The following is a 26389-nucleotide window of genomic DNA, read 5'->3' on the forward strand; positions in this document are numbered from 1 at the left end:
CTACAGCGAGGGGCAGCTCAGGGAGGACACAGCCGGGGTCTCCTCGGGGCGCAGGGCACCCGGGGCGGTGCCGGGGGTGGCCGGGGCACGCAGGCTGGCCCCTGAGGCTGTCCCCCGCAGGCTGTCCCCCGCAGGCTGGCCCCCGCAGGCTGGCCCCCGCAGGCTGTCCCCCGCAGGCTGTCCCCCGAGGCTGGCCCCCGCAGGCTGTCCCCCGCAGGCTGGCCCCCGCAGGCTGGCCCCCGCAGGCTGGCCCCGCAGGCTGGCCCCACGGCTGATGAGGCCGCCGTAGCCCTCCTGGTGCGAGAAGGCGTAGCTGGAGCGGCGGCGGAAGGAGCCGCGGGGGACGTGGGATCGCAGCTCCACCGAGGGCTCGGGATCCCGCTTGGCCTTCAGGTGGATCTTCTGCAAGGACACGGGGACATCAGGGCTGGGGACACCTGCCAGGAGAGGCCTCACCCCAAGGGGGGACATGAAGGGAGCGTAGGGGCACCTCCACCAGGAGCCGGTTTGGCTCTCAGCTCTGCAGTGACCTGATTTTCCATGGGGATGAGAGATGTGGGGATTCTCCCGGGGACGTGCAAAGCTCCTGGAGCTCTGGAGCACAGTGTCAACCCCTGCTCCCACTCAGGCTGTGGACACCTCCCAGGCAAGCCCTCACCCCGAGGTGGGACACACAGGGACACCCTCCAGCAGGACAGGGTTTGGATCCCAGCTCCACCATGACTTCATGGTGGGATGAGGAACGTGGGGACTCTCCCAGGGGTCTGCAAAGCTCCCAGAGCTCTGGAGCACAATCCCAACCCTTGCTTCCACCTGGGACTCTTTGGAACCACAAACCTGATGGGGGTGAGCTCCACCAAGGCTGGAGTGGCACCGGGACCTGCACCAGACCCCAGACCCTGCTGGGGGGTCCTGGAGGACAACTCTTACTTCAGCCAAAGGCAGACCCTCTCCAAGAGCTGAATTGGGTCTCTTGGCCCAGGCCCCCCTGCTGGGCCGTGGAACAATTTGGGGAGAGCCCCTGGAGTCAGAGCTGGGTGCCAGTGACCACCATGAGTGGGGCCACCAAGGAGAGGCGACATGTCCCAGCACTACGCTCCTGGGGAACCTGCCCTTGCCATCACCAATCCCAGACACCAACACCGGTGGGAAGCAGGACCCGCCCCTGCCGGTGCCCCCCAGGCCTCACCTGCTGGGTGGTGGCTCTGCCCAGGGTGGCACGGAAGGCGTGGACAGTGAGCGAGGGGAGGGTGTTGACCACCAGGGACAGCAGGACCACAAGCAGGACATAGGGGTCAGTCAGGGCATTCCAGCTGGCATCTGTCGACACAGGGAGCTGGGGGTGATGTTTGAGTGGGGAAGGGGGAGGGGGCAGAGGGAACAAGTGCTGGGGGACAGGCCCCTACCCGGGAAGGTGCTGGGGGCTCTAAAGAGGAGATGGCACCTAAATTGGAGTTCAAAGTCAAGACAGCAGATCGAGAAGTGGCAACGAGGACATGATCTACAGGATGGGAAACAGCTCCTAGCACCATGGGCAGGGAAGGGAAGGATCCCTGGGGCACCTCACCTGGGAAGCGGAAAATGGCGGGGGCTATCCTGAAGGCATCAACACTTTGGGTCAGGAAGGAGAAGAGGCAGTAGAGGAGCAGGCTGGCTGTGACCATCAGGAAGGACAACACTGTCCAGTACTTAGTGTCCAGGACGATCTGTGGGGACAAGGGCAGAGGAGGCAGAGCCCCACAAGAGCCGTGGTGACCCTCGTCCATTCAGCTGCTGTTCCCAAATTCCTCCTCCAGCCCAGGGAGATCAAACCCCAGCCATAAAGCCACTGGGGGATAGTGCCAGAGCCCAGGGACCCTAAAGATCAGCTGTGGGGCAGGATGAGGAAGAGCAGATCAGTGCTCACCTCCACGAGGACCGACAGCAAGGCTGACAGGGCCACTGTGACAGAGAAGGACTCGTAGTCGCCCACAGCCTTGGTGCCAACGTGGTCTTCAAAGGCCCAGAGCGCGACGTAGAAGCTGATGAGAGAGGTGCCCACCCCGTGCAGGAGGGTGACACCAAAAACGCGGTAATTGAAGAGCTCGTCCTGCTGCCCGACCATGTAGAGCTCAGGGAACTCCAGGCTCTTCTTGGCACTCACGTCCTGCCGGGAGAGCATCCCAGAGGGGATGCAAGGATTGGGAGAGGAAGAGAATCCCACACGGGCTGCAGGGATTAGGGGAGGGAGAGCATCCCAGAGAGGGTGCAGGGACTGGGGGAGCAGCATGGGGCCGCCCCACCCCACACACCCTCCGGGACAGCAGTAGAGATGGACACACGCAGTGTGGGTCCCTCTGCCCAGCGGCTCGGGGGTGATGGGGGACAGGCACCCCAGGACTGAGGGTGAGCTCCAAATGCCCACCGAGCTGCCGATTGTGCCTTTGTGTCCTGGCACCAAGGGCTGTGCAGATGGGTGCAGGGACTGCCGGGCTGATTCCCACCTGCCGAGGGTGGCACGGGGCTGGGTGAGCCCGGTGAAGCCGTACCTGCTCCAAAAGGCCCACGGACAGCACAGGGTAGGCAGTGTAGAAAATGTTGTAGAGTGCAAGGAACCAGCCCTCATAGAGAGGCTAGAAGGGAACAGGGAGAAGCTGTGAGCTCAGAGGTGCTTTGGAAAGACTCACAAAGGATGCCCAGGCCCCAGGACACTCAGATCCAAACATGGAAATCCCCATGGACTTGCCCCATTCCCTGCATCAGCCCCACACTGTCTGTAGGGCCATGCTGCAGACAGAGGTGGAGGCTGGAGCCCCACACGGTGCTGGTCAAGTCACACTTGAGGATGGCCCTTGGGATCAAAGCTCCCATTGTGGAAGAAACCAGCTCAATGCACGTGGGATCCTGCATCTGTCCAAGGCTGAACTGCAGCTCACAAGGAGATCCCGAATTTCCCCAGGGTGCTTTTCCCAGTCCAGCCAGGTGAAAAGCAGATAACTGGTGCAGATAACCAGCTGTGCCTCAGCCAGGCAACCCCAAGAAACTGGACTTGGCAAGGGAGAAAAGGGGACTGAGGTGGCGATGTGGACACGTGTCCTGCAGGCAGTCCCAGGCACGATCCCTGCAGGGGATCCTGAGCAGGGGGAGTTGTAACTCTGGTGTAGAGACGTCCACGGGATGGATGTGACCCCTGCAGCCCTCACCTGAGCTGTGAATCCGCTGTGGAAAGCGAACCACACCTGGCCCAGGAGGCCAGCGAAGGTCTTGTAGAAGAAGTAGCGGAGGAACTTGCAGATGCGCAGGTAATTCCAGCGGCCGTGGACGAGCAGCAGGCGCTGCAGGAAGGAGAACTGGGCCAGGGCGTAGTCGCTGCACTGCACGGCCTGCAGCCCCTCCAGCCCGCTGATGCCCACCCCGATGTCCGCGGCTGCGGGTGGCAAACGCACGTTGGGAGGTTTAGGGCGAGCTGGGGGCTTGATTTCCCCGTGGGTTGTCCCCAGGAATGTGAATCCAGGAGTGACAGACAAAGGGAACCGTCCCCCTCTATCCCATGTCCTGGATATTCCAGGCGTGGTGTGCCAAGGGCACAGCTGCATGTCAGGGCTGCTGGGAGGGGCAGGGACAGCTCTGCCAGCTGCCCACGTTGGGGTTTGAAGGTTCATCAAGGTTCATCCCAGATGCCAAAAGCACACGGGCCACCCTGCACTTGTCTGGGACTGGTCCCTGTCCTGTGCCTCTCGCTCCCCTCCCAGCACAGCAATGTGGGGAACAGGTTTGGGGCTTCCCCTCCCAGCTCCTCACCGCAAAGGGGAGGCTGAGGTGGTGGAGATGACAAACGGGGCAGCACCATCACCAGTGGGACACACCAACTGGACCCCAACCCCCCCTGCCCGAGCCTCACTTTTGATCATGTTGACATCGTTGGCGCCATCCCCGATGGCCAAGGTGACGGCCTTCTTGTGCTTCTTCACCAGCTGCACCATCAGGGCTTTCTGCTTGGGGGTCACCCTGCAGCAGATCATGGCCTGGCAGCTGGTGGCCAGCTCTACAAAGGCCTTCTCCACCAGACCTCCCCTGTCCTGTGAGGCCTCGGCCCTGTCACAGCACAGCCACCGCCATGGCCACCCCTTCTCCTCCTTCAGCACCTCTCCCGTGTGGAGGATTTTGTCCTTGGGGGAGAGCACACGTGGTTGGGACCTCACCCATAGCCCTCAGAGCCCTCAGCTCCTCAACAATGCTCGTGAATGCTCCGAAAGAGTGCCTCTGATTTTCTCCAAGTTCATCACAGAGCAGGTGCTGTGACCCAGTATGAGCCCAGCATGTCCCAGTATGACCACAAGAGCTTGTGTCACCCAGCCCGCGTCACCCCAGAACACTGGGCAGCTTTGGTCAAAGCCCCCCAACACCAAATGGTCAGTGCAAGGTTGTTCTCCTCTCCACCCTTTGTTCCCCAGTCCCAAATGGGCTTTTTCCCACCTTTCAGCAGGAGGAGCACCACGTCCTACACGTGCTGGTACCACCCAGGACTTTGATACCGCCAGGGTGGGAACAACCATCAGGCAGGGAGCAGAGAACAACATCCAGGTGCCACCTTACCAGGAAGTCCCCGCTGACGATGATGGCTCTCTGGTGGCACGGAGCCTCTGGGCGCTGCTGGGAGAGGCGGCGGCTGCACGAGGCGTCCCCACTGCCACTGAGGTTGTTGTTGCTCTCCCAGTAAACCTGGAGGATCTCACTGTGGGAGGAAGCGGGGGTTGGACATGAGCTGGGGACACTGGGAATGCTGGTGAGACCCACAGTGGGCCTTGGTCATCTCAAAGCCAGGGAGATGGGACTGTGGTGGGAACAGGGGGGACAAAGAGGAGGCTCACTGATAACAGAAATCAGCCTGGTTTAGAGGCTGGAGAGAATCTGAAATCCTTTCTGGTCAAAGCCTGCCAAGGAAGAGTGTGGGGGCAGAAACAGGTGGGGAGGCCTGGAAAAGCATCAGAGGAGGACCATGGACATCCAGGCTGGCACAGGGAAGGAGAAGCACCTCTGGCTGAGCTGAGCTCTGCCCACCCTGCCCTGGCCCCTCTGCCCTCGGGTGTCCTCAGCAGGGGCAGCAGTGTCCTGAGCCAGGAGGTGACGATTCCTCACCTGACCTCCTTCTCCTCCAGGATCTCCATGTCGTCCATCAGCAGCCTGCAGGCGTAGCCGATGTTCACTGCGGTCTCTGCAACACCCAGCTGTCAATGGGCCATGGTGCTGCCCCCCAGCCCAGGGCAGCCCCCAGCCCTTGGCTCCAGGAGCCCTTGGTGGGCAGCAGCTGCTTCCCCTGCCTCAGTTTCCCCTGCTGCTACTGGGGAGTAAAGGGAGCAGCAGAATCAGTTCCTGCCCACCCCCAGCGGCCCTTCTCCTCTCTGGTCCTGGTTAGGGGAGAAGCTGAAATGTGTTGGGGGGTCTAGGGGTGCCCCCACTGACCTTGTTTGTCTCCTGTCAGCACCCACACTTTGATGTTGCCCAGTTTCAGCAGCTGGATGGTCTCGGGGACTCCGTCTTGCAGCTTGTCCTCGATGGCCGTGGCCCCGAGCAGCTGGAGGGGGTGACGGGGTGTCATGGCATGGGGAAGGGCAGGATACGGGGGTGGGAATCACCCCTGGATCCAACCAGCAGCCCTTGCTGGGGGTAGACACAACTCGACAGCTACAGCTTAACACCCCGGTGTCCACTGGCACGTCACAAAGTCACCCTGGGGGAAAACTCCTCCTGTCCTCCCACCCAGGGAATGGGCATTGGGTTGGACACTCACACCTCATCCTGGAGAGCCAAACCCCACGTGCCTGCCCTCTGGAGCACAGAGAGCTCCTCCTGACCCCGGCCCCATCCCACCTGCAGGTTCTGCTCCATCTCCTCGTAGAGCCTGTCCAGCTCCCGCGCGCGGTCCTGCAGCAGCACCGTGGCCTCGCGGTGCCTCTGGCTCCAGGCACGGAACTCGGCCTCGCTCACCTCCCTGCTGGCCACGCACAGCGTCCTCAGCGTCTCCTCTGCAAAGCGCTGCAGGGAGGAGACATCAGGACTCTCCTCCCTCCCCAGGATCACTCTCACAGGACCAGGGATCACCCCAGGCCGGGCATGGGCAGAGCCAGAGACACTCCAGGTCCTGGGCATCTCTCTCTGGGCTCTGACTCCCTTCCCCCATCCTAGAGCATCCCCATGAGCATCCTCGGATGCAGCTGGTCCACGCAGAACACCGAAGGTGGATTCCATGCCCTCTTACCCCCTGTCCCATATGCAGGTGGGGCTCCTAGGGCAGAAGGCAGAACCCAAATCCCTAATGCAGAGGGAGGAAGAGCAGCAGGGCACTGCAGGACACCCAGCCCAAAGCCAGCAGGAGGGAGAGCAGTCCTGTCGCCCCGGGCTGGTGTGGGACTCACATCCAGCGCCCTCTCGGTGAGGGTCTCGTTGGGCCCCCGCCTCCGCAGCCTGTCCAGGATGACGGTGTCGGCACCCTTGGTGTAGAGCCGGATGGTGCCCTGGGGGTCTCGCACTGGCAGGGAGGGGAAGGACACCTTAGGTCCCCTCAGAGATGGCTCCCATTCATCGCCGTCCCTGCACAGCGGCCACACTGGCCCCTGTTGAGCCCCAGAAGGCACCACAGGGCTCGCTGGTGCTTTTCCATCTGTGGCCATGGGAAGCACAGGAATATCCCAGATCTGCACCACCACGGGGCAGGACCAGGCCTCAGGGACTGTCAGTTCCTCACACAACTCCTCTGAGCCCTGCATTTACCTCCTCTCTCTTGGCTGCTCAAACCCTTCTTTGGCTGCCTTCACCAAGGGTGAGCAAATCCACAGGGATGACCAGGATGACCCTTAAGAGCCCGGTGCCAGTTGTGGCCACCTGCAGCCATCCCGGTGCCATCCCTTATAGGGCTGAGCACGGAAGGGACCCTGGAGGTCCCCCTGAGACAGCCCCCATCACTCACCCAGCACAGACATCCTCTTGCGGTCGCTGTTGAAGTCCAGCATGGCCAGCAGCTCATAGGTCCTGGTGCTGCCCAGCTCCCTGATGGTGATGGTGTCCTGTGTCCGGGCCAGGAAGACGTAGCCCAAGTTCTTGGCTGCCAACACCAGCGCCTCCTCATCTGGGGAAGCTGCCTGGTAAACCAGCTGGTCTGCAGGAGAGGGGTAGGAATTGCACACAGGGATTCCCAGCCAAACCACACTGGAACAGCTGAAACACCCCGTTCTTACCCAGCAGCAGCTGTGACACCCTGAAGCCTGAGCTACCAGGCTGGGGAAACTCAGTGCTGCTTGTTTCATCTGGAGAGAGACCTGGGGCAAGGGCCTGGGGTGACAGGGAACGGGGAATGGCTTCCCAGTGCCAGAGGGCAGGGCTGGATGGGATCTTGGGCAGGAATTGTTCCCTGGGAGGGTGGGCAGGCCCTGGCCCAGGGTGCCCAGAGCAGCTGTGGCTGCCCCTGGATCCCTGGCAGTGCCCAAGGCCAGGCTGGACATTGGGGCTTGGAGCAGCCTGGGACAGTGGGAGGTGTCCCTGCCCATGGCAGGGGTGGCACTGGATGGGCTTTGAGGTGCCTTCAAGCCCAAACTATTCTGGGATTCTATGACCCCTTTTGCTCCTTGTCCCAGACAGGATTATCCCCCTTGTGCTTCTATTGCCGCCCATGAGCTTTAAAACAGCCCCAAACACAAATCCATGACACAGGGGCAGTGGCACGAGCCACGCCTGGGCTCTCACACCCACTGCTTCCCACAGCTGAGCTTTGCTGGGCGCTGCCAAACCCCACCCCAGCCCCACTGCCCTGAGGAGCAGCTCAGCCCCGCTCCCAGCACCTCAACCCACCGCCCCTGTCCTCCACCATGACGGTGTGGCAGAGGGCCAGCAGCCTCAGGAACTCCCTCAGCACCGGGTCATCGTCCCTCTGGGCGGCTTCCAGCAGCGCCACATCGCAAACATCCAACTTCTGCTCGCCAGGGTGCTCCCAGCTCAGCCCCGAGCCCTGCAAGAGGCACAGGCAGGATGCAGGAGCCCGGTGGGACTGAGCACGGGGCTCTGTGTCCTCAGGAGCAGCGGGGATGGGACACAGTGGCACTCTGCTGGCACGGACCCAGGGCAGAGGCTGAGCCCAGCTCTGCACTGCCCACGCCAAGGGGGTGGGAATGAAAAATCCCGAAAAATCAGAACTGCATTATTTTATAACCCTGGTTCCCCTGTCCTTAATGGCAGCTGAGGAGGGGCAAACTCGGCAGGCCCCTCTGAGAGCCTGGACCCCGCTGGGAGCCAGCTGAGCTCCTCAGCACCAGGCTGGGCCACCAGTGACAGCCCTGTGGCACGTGGGAGGGGGGACTTACGCACCGGTGGCTGTTTGTTCTCGTGGCCTGTGCCTGGACCTGCCAAAATAAAAACAACCCAGTTAATAGAGGGCTGGCAGGGGACTTGGAGCAGCTTCTCTGGAGGGACTCGTGCTCCTGCTGGCCAAAAAAATGGCCAAAAGTCACCAATTCAGCATCTCCTCAGTGTCAGACCCCACTGGGATATCCAGGCCTCACTTTTTTGGCTTTTTGTTCAGATTTTCACCATGATTTTAATGTTAAAAATTCAGGGCTACTTTCACCTGCATTTCCTGGGAGATTCTGCATTTGGCCAAAGACTTGCTGGGATTAGGGTGAGGCTGCTCCGCAGAGGCGGAATGTGCTGCACCAGGCAGGGAAAATTTGGTTTGTTCCTGCTTAAAAGCTTTGTGAGGTTTTTTTGGCCCTCCTTTTTGCTTTTACCACTGTCCATTTGTCTCAAGCACATGATGCTTATCTCAGGGAAACAGAGCTCCATGCTAAAGCTTGGGCCTGCCCTGCATGTTGAGTTTCACTAATTTAGCATCATGACTAATCCCAAAGTGAGCCAAGAGCTGGAGCAAGTACAGCACTGAGAAGAGGAAGGACTTGGCAATTTTCAAGGTTTTATGGGGAAAATCAAGCAGAATAATTAAAAATAACAGTTTTTTTAAATGTAAAAAAAATGTAAAAAAAACCCCCAAAAACCCCAAACAGACAAATAAAAAAACCCCAAACCCAAAAAAGCAAAGAGCAATTACATATGTTCACTCTAATTAAACAACCTAAGGACAATGATAAGTTCCTCGCCTCCTCCACAGGTCGCCTGAAAGCCCCAAAGTTTCCCAGATTTGGAAACCGAGCTGGAGATTCCCCAGAAAACGACGCAAAGAAGAAAAGCAACAGCTCCTCCTTCTCTACAAGACCTTAAGAGGAAACAGAAATCCACGGGCTCCCCTGGCCCCTCTCCCGTTACTCCCCTGCCTGGGCCAGCATCAGCTCAGGAGTCCAGGCGGGATCCAGCTCACCCACACCGCACGTGGTGCAGCTGCCCCAGGGTCCTGCCCCAGGCTCCCTTTTTTATCAGGGAAAACTTTGCTGATCTCAGCTGAGTTTGGGCCACCAAACCTCTCCCATGCTGGAGGCCAGGACCGTGCCCTGGCTCCGTGTGCTGGGAACACCAGACCAGAGGGACCTCAGGGGTGGCAACGCCCCAAAAACGTGGGGGATGAGGACAAGGAGAATTCCTACAGCACCAACCCAACACCAATCCACCTGTCCCAAGCACCCTGGCAAGCCAGGAGGAGTGGAAAGAACCAGCTCCAGGTTCACCTGATCCTCTACAAACTTATCCCAGCCCGGGTTACCATAGATGGTCCCATTGACGCAGCATTTCTTGAAGCTCATGATGTTCTGTGTCAGGGTGCCCGTCTTGTCCGAGAAGATGTACTCGACCTGGCCCAGCTGGTCACTGAGGCTGGTGCTCCTGGCCTCGGCTGGAATGTCCTTGGCACCGTAATACATCTCCAGATCCCAGTTAATAAAACAGCTGTTCAGCAGGTAGATGAATTCAAGCCTAAGGAGTCCAGGAGGAGAAAACAGGGAGAAGGAGGTGGTGTTCCTCACAGCCCAGGGGCACCGGGCACCTGGCACAGGAAGGAGAGGCAGGAGGAGCTCCCCACCTTGATCCTACTGCTCTGGGCTTGGGGGGGGGCCAGAGAGTTTTCATTGCTTGTGGCCAGGCTTCCAAAAGGCTCATCACCCACTGGGTCCCCTCTGGAATTCTGGCCCTTGGTGACCAAATTCACAGACCTGGAGGTCCAGTGAAGGGTCCAAAGTTTGGAAACAGCTTTTTCCAACACAAATTGTGATTGTTGCCTGCACAGGGCAGCTGTGTCTTTCTCCTCCCCACCCCGCTGCTGTCCACAGGAAGCACAGGAATATCCCAGATCCTGCTCCTGGGGAGCAGCACCTTCCTCAGAGCCACCCTCAGCCTGCCCACAATGCCCAACACCAGCACGGGGCTTGGATCCCTGCTCTGCTTTTCCCCTGGGAAGATCTCAGAGCACGTCCTTGGTGTTTGTAGGATACACACCCCATCCATCCCTCCCCTCTCCCAGCTAAGAGAGCACCTGGGAATGACCTTGGCCACACCCTGACCTTCGGTGCAGCCCCATTTTGGGGCCGTGACCCCAGTTCCAGGTGAGGGGCATGGGCAGGGGGCGGGTGCTGAGCGCTGATCCCTTCCAAGCTCCGTGGTCCTTACGTTATGTACATGGACATGGGAATGATGATGCTCAGGAGGATGGTGAAGCCCCAGAAGTTGAGGAAGGCCTGCTGGGCAGGGGTTGTGTGCTTGTAGAGGGCAGCCAGGTAGCTGTGCTTCTCCTGGAATGTCCTGGCCCAGAACCCAGAGGCGACAGCGAGGCCCAGGGACGTCAATAACAGCACCAGAAAGATCTGGGGTGGGAAGCCAGGATGAGAAGGTCCCAAGATGAGAAAGTCCCAGGATCACAGAGCCCACCAGACTCTTCTCTAGAAGGCTCCAAAGAGACTTTAGAGCCCCCTCCAGTGCCTAAAGGGTCTCCAGGAGGGCTGCAGAGGGACTGGGGACAAGGCATGGAGGGACAGGAGCCAGGGAATGGCTTCCCAGTGCCAGAGGGCAGGGCTGGATGGGATCTTGGGCAGGAATTGTTCCCTGGCAGGGTGGTGAGGCCCTGGCACAGGGTGCCCAGAGCAGCTGGGGCTGCCCCTGGATCCCTGGCAGTGTCCAAGGCCAGGCTGGACATTGGGGCTTGGAGCAGCCTGGGACAGTGGGAGGTGTCCCTGCCCATGGCAGGGGTGGCACTGGATGGGCTTTAAAGTCCCTTTCAAACCAAACTGCTCTGGGATTCTCTGATTCTCTGAACATGTTAAACCCAAGGTATTTTGGGCCAAATATTGCAGGATGAAGAAAATCAGCACCACCCAAGCAGGAGGCCTCTCATGAGGAGCCCTGTGAGCCACCCCAGGAGCTGGGCAGAGGTGTTTGCACCACACCCACCACGACCACCAGCCGGTCCATCATGTGGTCCAGCTTGGTCTTCTTCCTCTTGATCTTTCCACAGTTCCTCATAATTTTGGAATCAAACCCTGGGCAAGAAACATTTCCAAAGTAAAAATGCAAGTCCCCAGAAGGCTCAGCTGCAGCTCAGTGAGGCTGCTCCCCTCCATAATGACACCTCCCCTGCCCTGAAGAGTCCAGAGGAGCCCTTCCCTCCATCAGCATCCATCGAGCCGTGGCTGCACGCTCCAAAACATGATGTTCACATCAGATCTCACCCTCCCTCTCCCACAGCTCCCCACAGCCCAGCCCTGAGCTGCCCTGGGTGGGTTGGATCCAGGATGAGGTGCAGCTGGCAGATACCCTGGGCTGAGGAGAGGTTTGGCACCACCTCACCTCCCACCAGTGACCCCAACACCATCAGGAACACACCGCGGCAGCTCCTCCACCACCTTGTGCCAGCTGGGAACGGCTTGGGCAGCTTAAAACCCCCGTGATGCCAGGCAATTCCTGCCCTTCCTGCCCGGGCAGGGACACTCGCCTGCGTAGAGCACCAGGCCGTAGCAGAGCGCGGTGTTGCGGACGCGGCAGCCCCGCAGCAGGAGCCGGTCGATGTCCAGGGCGTGGGTGCGGCCCCGCCACCGCAGGGTGCCCGTGAAGGTGTGCATGCGGCTGTTGGGCTCCTCGCACGTCACTCGCCCTGGCACGGGGAAGGGCAGGGGCGAGAGAGAACCTCCCTCGCCCCCTCTCAGCCCCACATGTCCCCCCCAAAGTGGGGCCTCTCGGGAGATTCAGGGTGGGATTTGGGTGGCTTGGGTTGAGGGCCATGGAGGCACTGGGAGGTTGGTCAGTGTAGGAACCTCACTGGAGAAGGTACAAACACAACCCCCTTCATCCCCAAGGCTTTGGAGAAGGGAGTTCCGCACCCTGTGCAGGAGCAGCAGGGGCTGAGCTCAGGTTTGGGAACCAGGGCTTGGTTCCAGTGGGAAAATCCAGCTCCAGGGCAGGGGGAAGGTGCCCAACCCCGGTGGATCCATCGCGGCAGAGATGGGAAGTGCCTCCACACGAGGCCTTGGGCTGCCAGCCTCTTGTTGGGCTGATGGCGACAGGGGATCAGAGAACTCCCAAGGTGAATCCATCCCATCCCAGTGGCATTGGCCACATGCCCCCCACCCAGCGGACTCACCATCGAAGGCAGCCATGCTCTCCTCGCTGCCCAGCTCCTGGTGGGTGACCAGAAGGGCCTGTCTGAACTTCAGGTTTGTTTCCCTGTGAGCAAGAGCCAGGGAAGGGGAAATAAAACAACCCCGTGGGGTGACAGAGCTGTTCATAGCCATGAATTACCAGGTGATCGCACGAGTGGTGGCAGTGGAACACCAGGGAGGGACCTGTGGTGCCACACACGGAGCACTGGCACAGGAAGAGCCCTGGCCCAAGGGCCCTGCCATTAAATCATCCTGCACAGGAGGATGGGCTGGGAAATGGAGACTCTGGCCGGAGGTTGCCAGGTGCTCTGTGGAAGCCTCGCCAGAGCTTTTGGACTCCCATTTTCAAAATCTGGGGCTCAAATCCCCATTTCTGGGCTGTCTGCAGGTTTGGGGTTTTGGAGGATCTCCCACACCCTGTGGTTTCTGCTGAACCCTCCCAGCGGTGGGGGGCCCCCAAGACCAGGGTCTCCGGCCTCTGCCCCTGTCCCCCCACAGCCAGAGGGGTCCCTGTCCCTGTCCCTGTCCCCGTCCTCACCCATCAATGTCGGCAGTCTCCACATAGCACAGGCTGCTGGGCTCGGAGCTGCGCAGCAGGAGCAGGTCAGCCTTGAGGAGCAAAAAAGGGGGCAGAGAGCACCTGCATGAGCCCCTGGTCACCAAGCCCTGCCTGGGGCATAGCCAGCCCCGGGCACAGCCAGCCCTGGGCACAGCCAGCCCTGGGCACAGCCAGCTCCGGGCACCGCTCACCGGGACGACGCTGTCCTTGTGCAGCCGGACAATGTCCCCGACGCAGATGTCGCGCCACTTCTGCCAGCGGAAGCTGCAGGGGGATTCAGGGGACAGCTTTTTGTCCCTGCAGAGCAGTGGGAGTGGGGGCTGGGGGTATTTCAGCCCGTGTCTGTCCCAAATTCCTGTAGGATTTGGGCCTCCAGATTGCTGTGCCACTGTGGTGGCCTCCAGAGGGCTGAGCACCGAGGGTGGCACAGGACCCGTGTGCCACATCCATGTCCCTGTACCTACAGGTGACAGGGACTTTCGGCACCCTGGCCACAGGTGGGAAAAGCTCATCCTTCCCTGGCCCAGTGCTGAGCGGGGACACGGCCCCATGGGCTGGATTTGATGCCCCAGAGGAATTCCGTGGCCAAGGAAAGCCTCCCCCGGCACACCACAGCAAACTGGGCCTTTTGTAATCCTGCTGCCCGTGACTGGAATGTCACCAATCCTACAGGAGAACCTGTGGCACATTTTGGGAGGTGATGGGAGTTTGCAGAGCCCGGGACAGTCCCACCAAACCCCTTCTCAGCTGCTCAAGGATTCTCAGCACTTCAGCTGCTCCATTGTTCCACACGGGTGTGGAAAACACGGCCAGAGCTTCCCAAAGCCCCTCACCTCGTCCCTGCCAGGATCTCACACGGCCTGCTGTTGATGTTCCTGTCACTCTGGTGACGACCCTGCATGGAGGAGAGACAGAGAGGCCAAGGATGGGCCATGCCAGGCTGTCCTGTCCCACAAAAACCACCCCCTTAACAGCACCAACCTCCCTCCTCAGCCCCAGACCGGCGTTCTGAGCCACGGGGAGATGTGTTCTGATGAATAAAGAGGCTGAATTCCCCCCCAGGTATTTCTGGGGACCAACTCAGCACTACAGCCAGTGGTCAAGGTGTTAAAAGATGGCAGAAGTGGGGGTTTAGACCCCAAGGAAAGCAGCCACATCTTTCCCAAGGGAAACTAAAAGAAAAGTGGATGTGGTGGAGATGATAGCTCAGGGCTGATGGGTGACAGCAGCTCCTGAGCTCCAAAGTTCAGCTCACAGCAAAGGGCCCCTTCCTGCCGTGTCGCCCAGGGCCACCCCCTCACTCACAATGTCATCGATGAGGTCTCGCAGCCCCCGGATGATGAGAAGGCAGCTCAGGGGGAACAGCAGAGTGTACCAGGGCAGCGTGGAGATCTCAGGGAAGGTCTAGAGAAGGAGAATTTTACACCACTGACACAAGTCCTACCCCGCCTTGGGACACTTGAGGGGACTGAGTGATGCCCTCGCTCCCCAGCCAGCGCCTGAGGGTGGCCGGAACCCATCTCAGAATCATCAAATCAACACCTCTGCTACAGACGCCTGTTCTGCTGGGCTTCCACCTCTTCTTGAGGTGTGAAATGCTCCTGGGCCTCTGCATTTGGAGGGATGAATTTCTGGTTTTGTGTGGTCAGTGTGAGCTTCGCCTACATGGCAAACCAAACCCATTTTATAGAATCATGGAATGGTTTGGGTTGGGAGGGACCTCAAAGCCCATCCAGTGCCACCCCTGCCATGGGCAGGGACACCTTCCACTGTCACAGGATACTCCAAGCCCCAATGTCCAGCCTGGCCTTGGGCACTGCCAGGGATCCAGGGGCAGCCCCAGCTGCTCTGGGCACCCTGTGCCAGGGCCTGCCCACCCTCCCAGGGAACAATTCCTGCCCAAGATCCCATCCAGCCCTGCCCTCTGGCACTGGGAAGCCATTCCCTGGCTCCTGGCCCTCCATGCCTTGTCCCCAGTCCCTCTGCAGCTCTCCTGGAGCCCCTTTAGGCCCTGCAAGGGGCTCGGAGCTCTCCCTGGAGCCTTCTCCTCTCCAGGTGAGCACCCGCAGCTCTCCCAGCCTGGCTCCAGAGCAGAGGGGCTCCAGCCCTGCAGCAGCTCCGTGGCCTCCTCTGGAGTGGCTCCAGCAGCTCCCCGTGCTCCTGATGCTGGGAGACTTTAATTTAAAGCAACCACACCTAACACAGGTTAAACCCCTCCGAGCTCCCAAAAGACCCCAAACACCACGGAAAAGCCACATCCTGGGAAACCTTTTAGCCTGACTTCTCTGAACTCCAGAGAAGCCTCCTTGGGCAAACCCCTGGCTCACACTCGGTGTTCCCGTGGTGCCCACCCCACCTGGAGGAGGATGACGAAGACGAAGTAGACGTTGGCCATGCGGTGGAACTGCTCGTAGAGGTTGAGGGGCAGGAAGGTGAGGAGGTTGTACTTGGCTGTCCTGATGGCATTGCCCTGCGGAGGAGAGGGGAGTCACAGCCACTGCCAGGGTCAACTGTGGGAAATCAGGGACCTGCTCTGCAAGTGCCAAAACATTCTGGTGGTTTTAGGATTTTTCACAGCACAAGAGATGCCTCAAAAAAATTATCAAAGCCATAAGGGAAGAGAGGGATTTATCGGGTCCAAGGGCCATGTAAAATTGAGAACAAAATCATTCACTTGTGGGTTTGCTCCCCATATGGGCCATTCAGCAAGAGTTGGGCCCTTGGGTCCTTGTGGGTGCATTCCAGCTCAGGATATTCAGTGATTCTGTGATCTGAACCCCAGCTAACTGACCTCCATGGTATTTAGCAGCAAAAAAAAAAAAAAAAATCTGGTTTTGCTGCCTCAACACATTTTGAAAAATCTTTCTCTTGATTAGACCACCAGCCTAAAACACTTCCCACAGCTCTGCTCCTTCTCTGACAGCTCTGGGGGGCACCAGGCAGGGAGGGAGCAGTGCTTCTCCTCCCTGGGGATTGTGTGTGTGACTCTCCACCCCTCTGGAGACCCCTCTGGAGCATCTCTGCCGTGCCCCCGCAGCCACCACCGGCTCCGGGGTGAGGGGTTGGGGAAGGGAAGCCCAGGCCCCTCCTGGCTCACCGAATATTTCCTCTTGCTCAGGCAGAAGGCAAATTTCTTCTTGAACTGCCTGTGGTAGCCGCGGTCGTTGGCCCTCACCTCCCAGGTGAAAGCTGGAAAAGCAAGTGGGCATCCAGCAGTTCCCGTGGCAGCCAGGCCCTGCCCTCGGCCCCCCCGGGCACAAGGACCTGCCATGGTCACTGCTGGGGTGGCCTTCCAAGGGCACGGGGACCTTGAGAGCTGCAGGCACAGCTGGGACGGGGCTGGGTCTCAGGGTCAGTGACAGGGGACAGAGAGAGCAGGAGACCAGAACATTCCAGAGCTTCAGGAGCGCTGCCCGCACCCCCCGAGCCTCAGGGTCACTCCTTGGGCTCAGGCCACGTGCAGGATGAGCCCCCAGCCTGTTCTGGTCACGGTCATTCCTCTCCCAGTTCCGTTTGTGCTGTCCCAGTGCAGACCCTGCCGAGCTGGGAACATCCCAGTGCTGTTCCCAACACCTGCCCCCAGCTGACAGCCCATCCTCACCCCAGATCTTCTTCTTCCCCCTCACAACCGTGCCCCACATTCGGCTTCCTCATGAGCTGTCTGAAACCAGGGAAATTCCCCAAACCACACCCGCTGCACACTGACCTGGCAGCTGCTGCTTCCCACGTGGGCAGCCTGTGGCTGGGTCCTGCTCAGCCATGCTGGCACCACTGCCAGGACCTGGGGACAAGGACAACCACAGACATTTGAAACACTGAGCGGTGACAGCGTGATCCCACTGGGATGCTCCAGCTTCCCAAGGCTCCCGGGCAGGACACCCCGTGGGAGGGACATTCTCCCAAGCAGCCTTCGCCCATCCCGGCTGCCTGTGACAATTTTTGCCCTCTGGGAAAGTTATGGGAAATCATTTTCAGTCATTGGTGAGGAATTGGAGCTCTCCCTGTCCTGCCATCCCACCCGAGTTCGCATCGTGCCGGGAGAGCAGCCAGCTCCATCAATGACAAGATTTCCCTCACGCTCGGTGGCTCCGTGACCTTCCTGCAGGGATGGTGGGGAAGATTAATTAATGTTTGTGAAGTGCTTTGTGATCCTCACATGAAAGGAGCCAGTGAGGGATAAAGTATTAATTACCTTATTATTAAATAATCCCACCAGAAGTCAGCCCCTGCCGTTATTTCTTATCTCACTTCTTTGATCACTTTTTCCATTCTTTTACCCAAAGTCTCAACTTCTCTCCTGCTCCTCGTGGGTATTGGTTTGTCCCAACTCACCATGGATGCCACTGGCTGGGCATCCATCCTCATTCCAGGTGAAAGAGACCCCAAACACCAACAGCACCTCAGCCCCTGCAGCCAAGAGCTTGAAAAAAGCTTTGATCCACAAAATCCTTCTTTACCACCAAGGACTTGGTGCTGTCACTGTGCTTGGATCCTAAAAGAGCTCAGCACACAATCCCAGAATGGAATGGTTTGGGTTGGAAGGGACCTTAAAGCTCATCCCATTCCACCCCCTCCCGTGAGCAGGGACACCTCCCACTGTCCCAGGCTGCTCCAAGCCCCAATGTCCAGCCTGGCCTTGGACACTGCCAGGGATCCAGGGGCAGCCACAGCTGCTCTGGGCAAATTTGGGCTCCAAATGTTGCTTTCTTTGTTTTCACAGCATGGCTGAAGAGGAAGGAAGGGTTTCAGGGAGCTGCTGGGGGTGGTGGGATGCTCGTGCTACATCCCAAAGCTCCTGCTACCATCTGTCCCATAGGTAGGAGGGAGCAGGAAGAGCAGGTGGATCCCTGGAGGGATGAGATCTCTTCCATACAGAAAGCCCACGGTGCCAAGACTGGCTGCCCCCACTTAATTTAGGCAAAATAGGATTTGACTCGGAGAGATGCAAATCTCCCACCTCCCTCCCTGCTGTGCCCCCACCTGTGTCCTTGCCCCAGGGTGCTGCCAGCTGGGGACACCTCTCCCTGCAGACAGACAGGGCTGGATCTGATTGCAGAGGGACAAAGGGGGGACACCAAACCCCTCCATCTCCTGCTCCTGCCAGGCACGTCGCCCTCTCTCCTCCTAACAGAGGGATGGGCTCCCCTGGGATAGGGATGTGGGGTATCCCTCAGAGACCATGAACAGGCCAAGGGATACAGGCTCTATGGAGGCAGCTGCTCCATAGGGAACATCCAAGAGGAGACCTCAGGGAACCCAGAATGGAGGAAACTGAGTCACCTGCTCACAGCCCTTGAAGCCAGGCAGTGCCCCTTGCTTTGACTGCTGGAGGTGACAATCCCTGCCCTGATCCCATCCCCGGCAGTGTCCAAGGCCAGGCTGGACGGGGCTTGGGACAGTGGAAGGTGGATGGGATGAGCTCTAAAGTCCCTCCCAACCCCTTCTAAGGCCCCAACTGAGGGCGGTCAGGGCAGGGCCAGGGTGGCAGCCGGGATGAGCCCTGAGCCTCAGCCTCAGTCAAGCTCCAGGGGTCCCGATTCAGGCTTGGGAGTCCAGCGTCAGGATTCTAAAGGGGACAAAGGCCGAGGTGAGGCACAGCCCATCCATTGGGACAAGACACCTCCAAGGCCAAGGACCCACAGCAAGGCCCAGGATTGCGGCCAAGCCAGAGCCAGACCCACCTTCGGGGGCTCGGTCTAGAACTGAGCCCTGGCTGAGCTCCCCAAGCCCAGGGCGATGGGTGGGGGGGTCCCAGTGCGGCTGCTCAGGGCCAGTAAGCTCCGGTTGTGCCCTCAGGGCCCTGATCAGGGGCTCAAAGCATCTTCTGCCCTGGCTCCTCTCTCCAGGACACTGATATTTGAGGCGAGGCTGGCACTGAGAAATGCCAAGGTGCTTTCCCAGGCTTGCTGCTTCCAGACCTGCAACGTCGGGGCTGGACCCTGCCCTGAGCCTCACCAACACGCTGGAATTCCTGCCTTTATTTGTGGTTATCCTGGTCCCCACCACGCTCAGGATCAGGCCTGAAGCTGCTGATCCATCCTGTGCCCAGTCAGGATCACTGCTCCCCCCAGCCGTGCTCCCCTCGGCAGCTCCAGAGCATCCCTGCTCCCAGTCGGTGCCAAACAAAAGCACAGCTCATCAAGCACCTGCAGCTGGCACAGGCAGGACACTCCACGGGGCTCAGCACCCTGCAAAGGCAGCCAGGAATGCTGCCTCTTGCCAGGGCCTGGAGCAGGGGGAAAGGGGGGAAAAAAGGTGATTCAAAGCACTGGAAAAATATTTTCAAGGACGTATCCAAGAAACCTCAGTTCCAAGAAAGCTCTCAACGAAGCTCACTCATCGCCTCAGTAATTAGAGATAAAAAGTGCACTTTGGGGAGGCGGGAACAGGCTGGGAGTGGGTGCCAGGGCTCCCTGCCAGCCCCAGCCACACGGGTGGACAGCCTGGACAGCCAAACCCTGTTCCAGCCCGAGCCCGGAGCTCCCTGGGGGGCCAGGGAAGGCTAGCGATGGCCAAAGGCACAGGACATCCTGTGACCACGGCCCCAAACCTCAGCAGTGAGTTCTTAACTCATGGGATGTCCCCAAATCAACACCTGGGATGAGCCAGCTGGTCCCTGCCCTGCCCCGCAGGGAACGTCCCACCCCTGAGGTCTCCAGCTGTAAAGCATCTCCGTGGTGCTGCCGGCTGCTGAGAAGCCCCAAAGCAGGGCTTTCTCACCCCAAAAATGCCGTTCTGGGCTATTGGAGGTTTGCATGGCTGAACAAAAGTCAGGTTTAAGGAGGACCGGGCACGGCGCCACGAGGATTTGGCCCAGGGTGGTGAAACACGCGGAGATTTATGTCCCTGGCTGATCCGACCGCTGCCACGGGAATTCTGTGGAGGTTTTGTTCCTGAAATCACCGGATCAGCGCCGAGCTCTTGCTCAGAGCAGGAGTCGGTGCGGGAGTGCCGCGTTCCCTGGGAGCGCCCGGCAGGTCCGGCACAGGCAGTGCCCACAGCTGGGGGTTCCCGGTCACCTCTGTGCCCTCCTGCTCCTTCCCGGGCGAAAACTGGCGGGGACAGGACCAGCCTGACCCTTGTCCCCCTCCCGGGGCTGGCACTCGGTCCTGTCACCCTCCCCGTGAGTGCTGCTGTTGTTTCCCTGATCCCAGTGTCCCAGTGGGACCCCAGCCAGAGCCACCCCGGCGACGCCTCCAGCGCCAACCCCGCTGCGGCATCGCCCCCGGGCCAGCCCGCATCACCCATCACGACAGGCGACAGTGCCAGCGGCCCAGGACGGGCTGAGCGGGTGGGTGGGTGTCACCTCCCGTCCCCGGCACGCCGGAAACGCCCCCGCGCTCCGGCCGAGTGGATCCTTAAAGCCTCTCCAGGGTTATTTCCCCAGCTCTCAGGACGTGCCCGAGCTATGAGTTTCCCTCCCCTCGCCCTATTTTCCAGCTGCTTTGATGCGGTTGCAGGTGAAAAGGCGGCTCCGCCATCCCCAAGCGCCCCTCCGTGCCCGGCATCCCCGGGGCACCATCGGCCGAGGGGCTGCCCTGGCACCCCGCTCCTCCCGGGGGGAGATGCAGCTCCCCGGACACCCCACGGGACCCGCCAGCCATGTCCCCCCGCAGCCCCCGCTGTCCCAGCCGGGGTGGGTGGCTGTCACCGTGCCACGCTCCGCTCGGGGTCCCCGTACCTTGCACCGATGCCCAGCGACAGCCCCGGGCAGCGCCGAGCTCCTGCCACCTCCGCCGCGAGCGGGACTGCTGCCACCCGTCCTGCCCCACGCGGGACCGCGGGGACAGCCCATGCCACACCTCCGCGGGGACCTGCCCGCCTCCCCTCCTGCCCGGCCCTGCCCGCGGCCGGGCGCCCCCGCTCCGCTCCCCTGCTCGGATTTGCCCGGCTGCTGCTGCAGGAGCCGTTCCCGTGCGATCCGTCCGGGCTCCGGCACACGGTGACACGGTCAGGGTGTCCCTGCCACCATCCCAGAGGAGATGCAGGTGGTCCCAGACTGGATGCCAGGGCAGGGTGGGCACGAACATCCATTCCCGGGGCAGATTTGGGCAGCCCCGGGGCTGGACTGGTGCCACTGGGGATCACCAGGCCCCCCCAGAGCCCCCCGGGGTGAGGCAGCAGCTCGGGGGGTTTGGGCCGGGCCCTGGGGACCGAGGAAGGCGGGAGGAGGGGACAGCGAGGAAGAGGAGGCCGAAGGCACAAAGGAGCCCCGGCACCTCCGGGCGGTGCCAGCACCGGGACTGCAGACCCAGCTGGGAACAGAGGCCACCTCGTTAGTGACGGCAGCTAATGAGGCCAGAGCCTGGTGTCCACCCCGCACTCATCCTGCACACCCGCAGTGGTCCTGCGATGGCCGTCATTACGTTAATTACTGCCCGCAATTAACCGCAGAGAGCCGGAGGCGATCGCCCAGCGCCGGCCCCACAGTCCATAAAGCATTTACTGCGCAGCCGGGAGCGGCTCCTGCGAGCTCCATGAGCGGTGCCTGCTGCGTCCCTGTGTCCCCATGTCCCCATACGTGTCCCCATGTCCCTACACATGTCCCCAGTCCACGTATGTGTCTTTGTGTTCTCCTGAGTGTGCCCACGTCCCCATACACGTCCCTGTGTCCCTACACATCCTCATGTGCCTGTGTCCCTTTACATGTCCTCACATCCCCCTGTCCCCATGTCCCTGGACATGTCCCGGTGTCCCCACGTGTGTCCCCATGTCCCCATACACTCCCCACGTTCCCTTGTATGTCCCCATGCTCCCTCTGCGGCTGACACTGACATCTGCCCTGCAGTGGGGGCAGATTTGGGCACATTCCCATCCTGACAAAGAGGGAGAAGCCTCTGCCAGGCCTTGCCCCGGGGCTGCTGCTCTTTGTCCCGCGGGGCTGGTGACGGTGGCACAGGTTTGAAACAAAGCTCGGGGGCTGCCGGGGGGGTCCAGCCCGAGCGGAGAGCTCCGGGCACAGCGGGCAGGGAGGGAGGTTTGGGTTGGGAGGTCTGAGCAGGGCCCAGCGGTGACAGAGGGCGGAGGCCACAGCGGGGCTGGGGAGTCACGGAACCGGAGACTGCTTGGGGTCGGAAGGGACTTAAAGCCCAATTCCTTCCATCCCCTGCCGTGGGCACCTCCCACGAAACCAGGGTGCTCCAGCCTCTCCCTGAGCCCATCACCCGCCTGTCGCTTCCGCGGCGATCCCGCAGGGCTGAGCAGCATCCGCACGGAATTGCAGCATCTCAGCCCTCACCTGCCGTGTCCCGCCCGCTGCCCCCTCCCCGCCTGCCAACCCCCTCCGCGAAGGCGGCACCGGCACCGCAGGAAGGGCCAGTGGGGCACAGCGGGGTCCCGAACCGCGGCGTGCCCCGGCTGTCGCAACCTCTCGCCGCTTCCGAAGCATCGGGGCTGGATTCGGAGGAAGGAAAGGGATTTCCACACCCCACCCCCCGTGTCTCCCCCGCAGGCCGCATAGCGGGTGGCTTTGGGCACCCGGGAACGAGAACGGCCGAGGTCACCCTGGCAACAGAGGCCAGTGAAGATGACATTTTCCCAATCAATCGCCCTCTGCAATTAGCTGACACCGCCCCCCCTTCCCGTGTAATTAAGTGAGCGCCAGGAGGCCGGGGCAGAGGGTGTCCCTGGGGCGCCGAGGGGCTGTCCTGGTGTGTCCCCTCCCCCGGCACCGCGGGGGTTGTCCTGGTGTGTCCCCTCTCCGGGCTCTGCAGTGGCTGTCCTGGCGTGTCCCCTCTCCGGGAGCTGCCCCCTGGCCGCCTCCGTGCTCACAGGGAAGAGTTAAACCTCTGAGCCAGGTTTTTCCCTCTCCTCGAGGACCGAGAGGCTCCAGGTGCCCCGTTCCGAGCGGCCGAGCAGCTACAAAGCCCCGTTTGTTCGGAGAAAAATAATAATAATTTAGGAGCTTTTCCCTGCGGGACGGGGGTTGTTTCCCAGCCTGGGAGCAGCCCCATGAGCATCCCCCAACCTCCAGCCGGTACCTCCTGGGCTCCCATTTGGTCCGAAGGTGGTGGCCCTCAGCACCCAGAACTTGCCTTCAATACCCCAAAACTCCCCTCACTCCCCTCTCAAAATCTGCACAATCGGTGGCTGCTGCCCTCCTTCCACCCTCCTCCTCCTCTGTCTCCAGCCCCCCCCCAGCCACCACAGGCCAGGGGACAGCTCTAGGGTGGGGGTCACTGGTGCTGACCCTGTTCCTTGCCCACCAGCAGCCCCAGCTCCCCAGTCTGGCCAGTTCACCTCTCACTGGTGGCTGGAGGGTGCAGAAGGACCCCAGTCCCTCTGGTGACACAGGTGTCACTCAGCTCACCCTGCTGCAGGTTTAGGGCTGGCAACAGGGACCCCAATGTCTGGGGAGCATCACAGCCCCCCTGCACTGCACTTCGGGGCACAGGGACATCCCTGGTGGGGACACAGGGCCACGGCAGGGGCACAGGCCCTGGTGGGAGCATCCCGTGCTGCCACCCAGGAGAATCCAAAGCACGGAGCAGAGTGACCGAGGTCCCCGGGCTCAGCACCACGGCCAAGGACCATCCCCGGGCCCAGCCGAGCAAAAGTCTGGAGGAGCGTGGAGGCAGCAGGGGCTGCTGTGAGGTCCTTGTCCCCACCGGCTGTGGCACTGATGTCACCACATGAGGAGCTCTCCTGCCTGCACACACGAGCCATGGGACCCCAGCACGGGATGGACACTCCTCGCCTGCCCTGGCGCCAGCCCTCCCCTCCTGGAGGGTCTGGATAAAATGTGGTAAAAAGCTTTTTATAAAGAGGATCGATGACCGTGGTCACCTCTGACCTGTGCCAGGTGGCTCAGGGGCAGGCAGTGACACAGACACCTGTGGATGTCCCTTGCTGGGGGGAGAAGCCGCAGGACAAGACAGATCCTGTTGCAAATCCTGGAGCATCTGCAAACGCAGGGCTGGGCATGCTGAGCTGCCTGGTCTCGGCTGAAGGAGGGACATGGAATGGCTCTGAGCCCCCGACGGGCCCCGGGCTGCCCAAAACCTCCCTCCCCCTGTGAGGGGGCAGCTTTGGCGCCGAGGCTGCTTGGATTCAGGTTTGGCATATCCCTCCATCCTTGGGAAGGAAAGGGTGGGGTCAGGGAGCAGGGAAAGCCAGGCAGGGCCCCCCTCCAGGGCTGGGACACTCTGACAGCCCTGGCAGAGACCCTGCGGGGCACTGGATCCCTGACAGCTCCTAGGACCAGACCAGCAGCACCAGTTCACTGGTAGAGTTCAGACTGGGACAGGGGCCAGAGGCAACTCCATGGATATGGACACGGTGTGGAATCAGGGGCTGCACCCCAGTGAGGCGGGGCAGAGTGGGAGATTTGTGATCCCCCAGCACCTCTGAGCCCCTCTCCTCTTGCTGGGGTGGGAATGGAGCCTTTTCCCCAGCAAGCTACTTCCTTTCATCTCCCAGGTTTCAGCTCATCCCAGAGGGTTTTGGGAAGGGGAAGGAAGGGGGTTCTGGGGTTCTCTCTGCTCCTTTGCTTCCCCCAATTCAGCTGCAGCAGAGCCCTGGTGTCACACTCAGAGCCAGAGGCAAAGCCACCCAGAAGGGGCAAACTTTCAGAGAGAGAGAAAACCCTTTCTGCTGGTGATGCCCCAACTCCAGCAGTGCCCTGGGAGACGAGATCTTCCAGGGAAAAACAGGAGGGACAGACCCCAGAGGCAGATCCTGAACGTGCTTTGGTGTCGTCGAATCCCAGAGCAGTTTGTGTTGGAAGGGACCTCAAAGCCCACCCAGTCCCACCCCCTGCCATGGGCAGGGACACCTCCCACCATCCCAGGCTGCTCCAAGCCCCGTCCAGCCTGGCCTTGTGTCCTCTGTCCCTCCACATGCCTGGGGGGGGGGGGGGTAGGTGAGTGCTGCTCCCTTGGCACCAGGGCTGTTACAATCCTAAAAATCCCACCTGCCTCCAGCCTCGACCTGGAGGAGACTCCAAGGGTCCCTGTCATCCTCCAGGCTCCACAAGGGCGACAAAGCAAAATGCTTTTGTCACTGCAGGGGTTCCCTGATGTCACCTCGGGCTGCCAGGTGAGCTGCAAGGGGGGGGGACACAGCGGGACCCTCGGGGCTGGGATGGCACTGGAGGTCACTGCCGGAGCACCCAGCGCCACAAAAGCCCGGGGAGGTGGCTGAGAACACGCGCCAGGCGTGACTTTTACAGCCTCCGGAGCAGCCGCTGCCATCACCGAGCCATCAGCAGCGCGTTAAATAAAACACATTGCCAGTGAGGTCATCTAATGGCCCATTATTTTTTTATTTGAACTTTTTACCTTCACCTCTTCCTCCGTGCTGAATCAGCTCCTCGGCTTGGCACTTTAATTCCTGCCCCATTTGGGAGATAGACACGGGCTCCGGGGGGAGCCTGGGCAGGGCTGGGGTGATGCCGAGGCTCCATCGCAGCTCCGGGATGAGGCAGGAGGAGCCGGGATGTGCCCGAGGGGCTCGGGCACCCCTCGGGGTGTGGGGGGTTCGCACAGAGCGAGGGTCCGGCCACGGCCCCCTCTCCTCGTTCAGTGCAGGGGGTTGGGATCGGGGTTCTCTCCGAAAGGAGCGGCACCGGTTTCATCCCTTCCTCTCGGGCTCCTCGGCTCATCCCGGCGGGCGGGAGTGTCCTGGAGGGGCACGGAGAGGCGAGAGCTGGGGGCACCCGGAGGAACGAACGGAGGCTGCAAATGGAAGGGATCGTGGGATCAGGGAATGGCTGGGATCGGGCAGCACCCGGGTTCCAAAATGGCAAAGGGGGAATGGGCTGGGACCCCCCTCACCCCTCAGCCCGTGCCCGGGAGGCGCCGGTGCCACCCGGGGCCAGAGTGGTGGGGGGGACACACCTGAGGGGCCCCACCGGGACCCCACGGGGCCAGCCCCAGCCTCAAGCAGCAGAGCGGGGTCTTGTCCCCACCGCTCTCACAGAATCCCAGAATGGTTTGGATTGGGAGGGACCTCAAAGCCCATCCAGTGCCACCCCTGCCATGGCAGGGACACCTCCCACTGTCCCAGGCTGCTCCAAGCCCCAATGTCCAGCCTGGCCTTGGGCACTGCCAGGGATCCAGGGGCAGCCCCAGCTGCTCTGGGCACCCTGGGCCAGGGCCTGCCCACCCTCCCAGGGAACAATTCCTGCCCAAGATCCCATCCAGCCTTGCCCTCTGGCACTGGGAAGCCATTCCCTGGCTCCTGGCCCTCCATGCCTTGTCCCCAGTCCCTCTGCAGCTCTCCTGGAGCCCCTTTAGGCCCTGCAAGGGGCTCGGAGCTCTCCCTGGAGCCT

At 60.9% G+C, this 26389-nt stretch overlaps 1 protein-coding gene across 1 annotated transcript; it reads right to left on the reverse strand.

The window, feature by feature from the left end:
• Positions 1 to 20886, reverse strand: ATP8B3 (ATPase phospholipid transporting 8B3). Its single transcript, XM_032092337.1, has 28 exons — positions 20801 to 20886; positions 16826 to 16900; positions 16217 to 16308; positions 15476 to 15589; positions 14425 to 14523; positions 13953 to 14014; positions 13311 to 13383; positions 13099 to 13169; positions 12542 to 12624; positions 11897 to 12055; positions 11356 to 11444; positions 10579 to 10772; positions 9680 to 9888; positions 8338 to 8372; positions 7825 to 7981; positions 6947 to 7135; positions 6396 to 6508; positions 5851 to 6015; positions 5443 to 5554; positions 5119 to 5194; positions 4576 to 4714; positions 3881 to 4148; positions 3183 to 3406; positions 2529 to 2612; positions 1907 to 2146; positions 1568 to 1706; positions 1190 to 1320; positions 1 to 402 (listed from the first exon to the last, which is right to left on the reverse strand). The coding sequence occupies exons 2-28, from the start codon at positions 16878 to 16880 to the stop codon at positions 1 to 3; spliced, it is 3774 nt and encodes a 1257-aa protein (XP_031948228.1). The 5' UTR covers positions 16881 to 16900; positions 20801 to 20886.
• Positions 20887 to 26389: the final 5503 nt, after the last annotated feature.

The sequence above is a fragment of the Corvus moneduloides genome, chromosome 28, assembly GCF_009650955.1.
Source record: "Corvus moneduloides isolate bCorMon1 chromosome 28, bCorMon1.pri, whole genome shotgun sequence".
Taxonomy (NCBI): domain Eukaryota; kingdom Metazoa; phylum Chordata; class Aves; order Passeriformes; family Corvidae; genus Corvus; species Corvus moneduloides.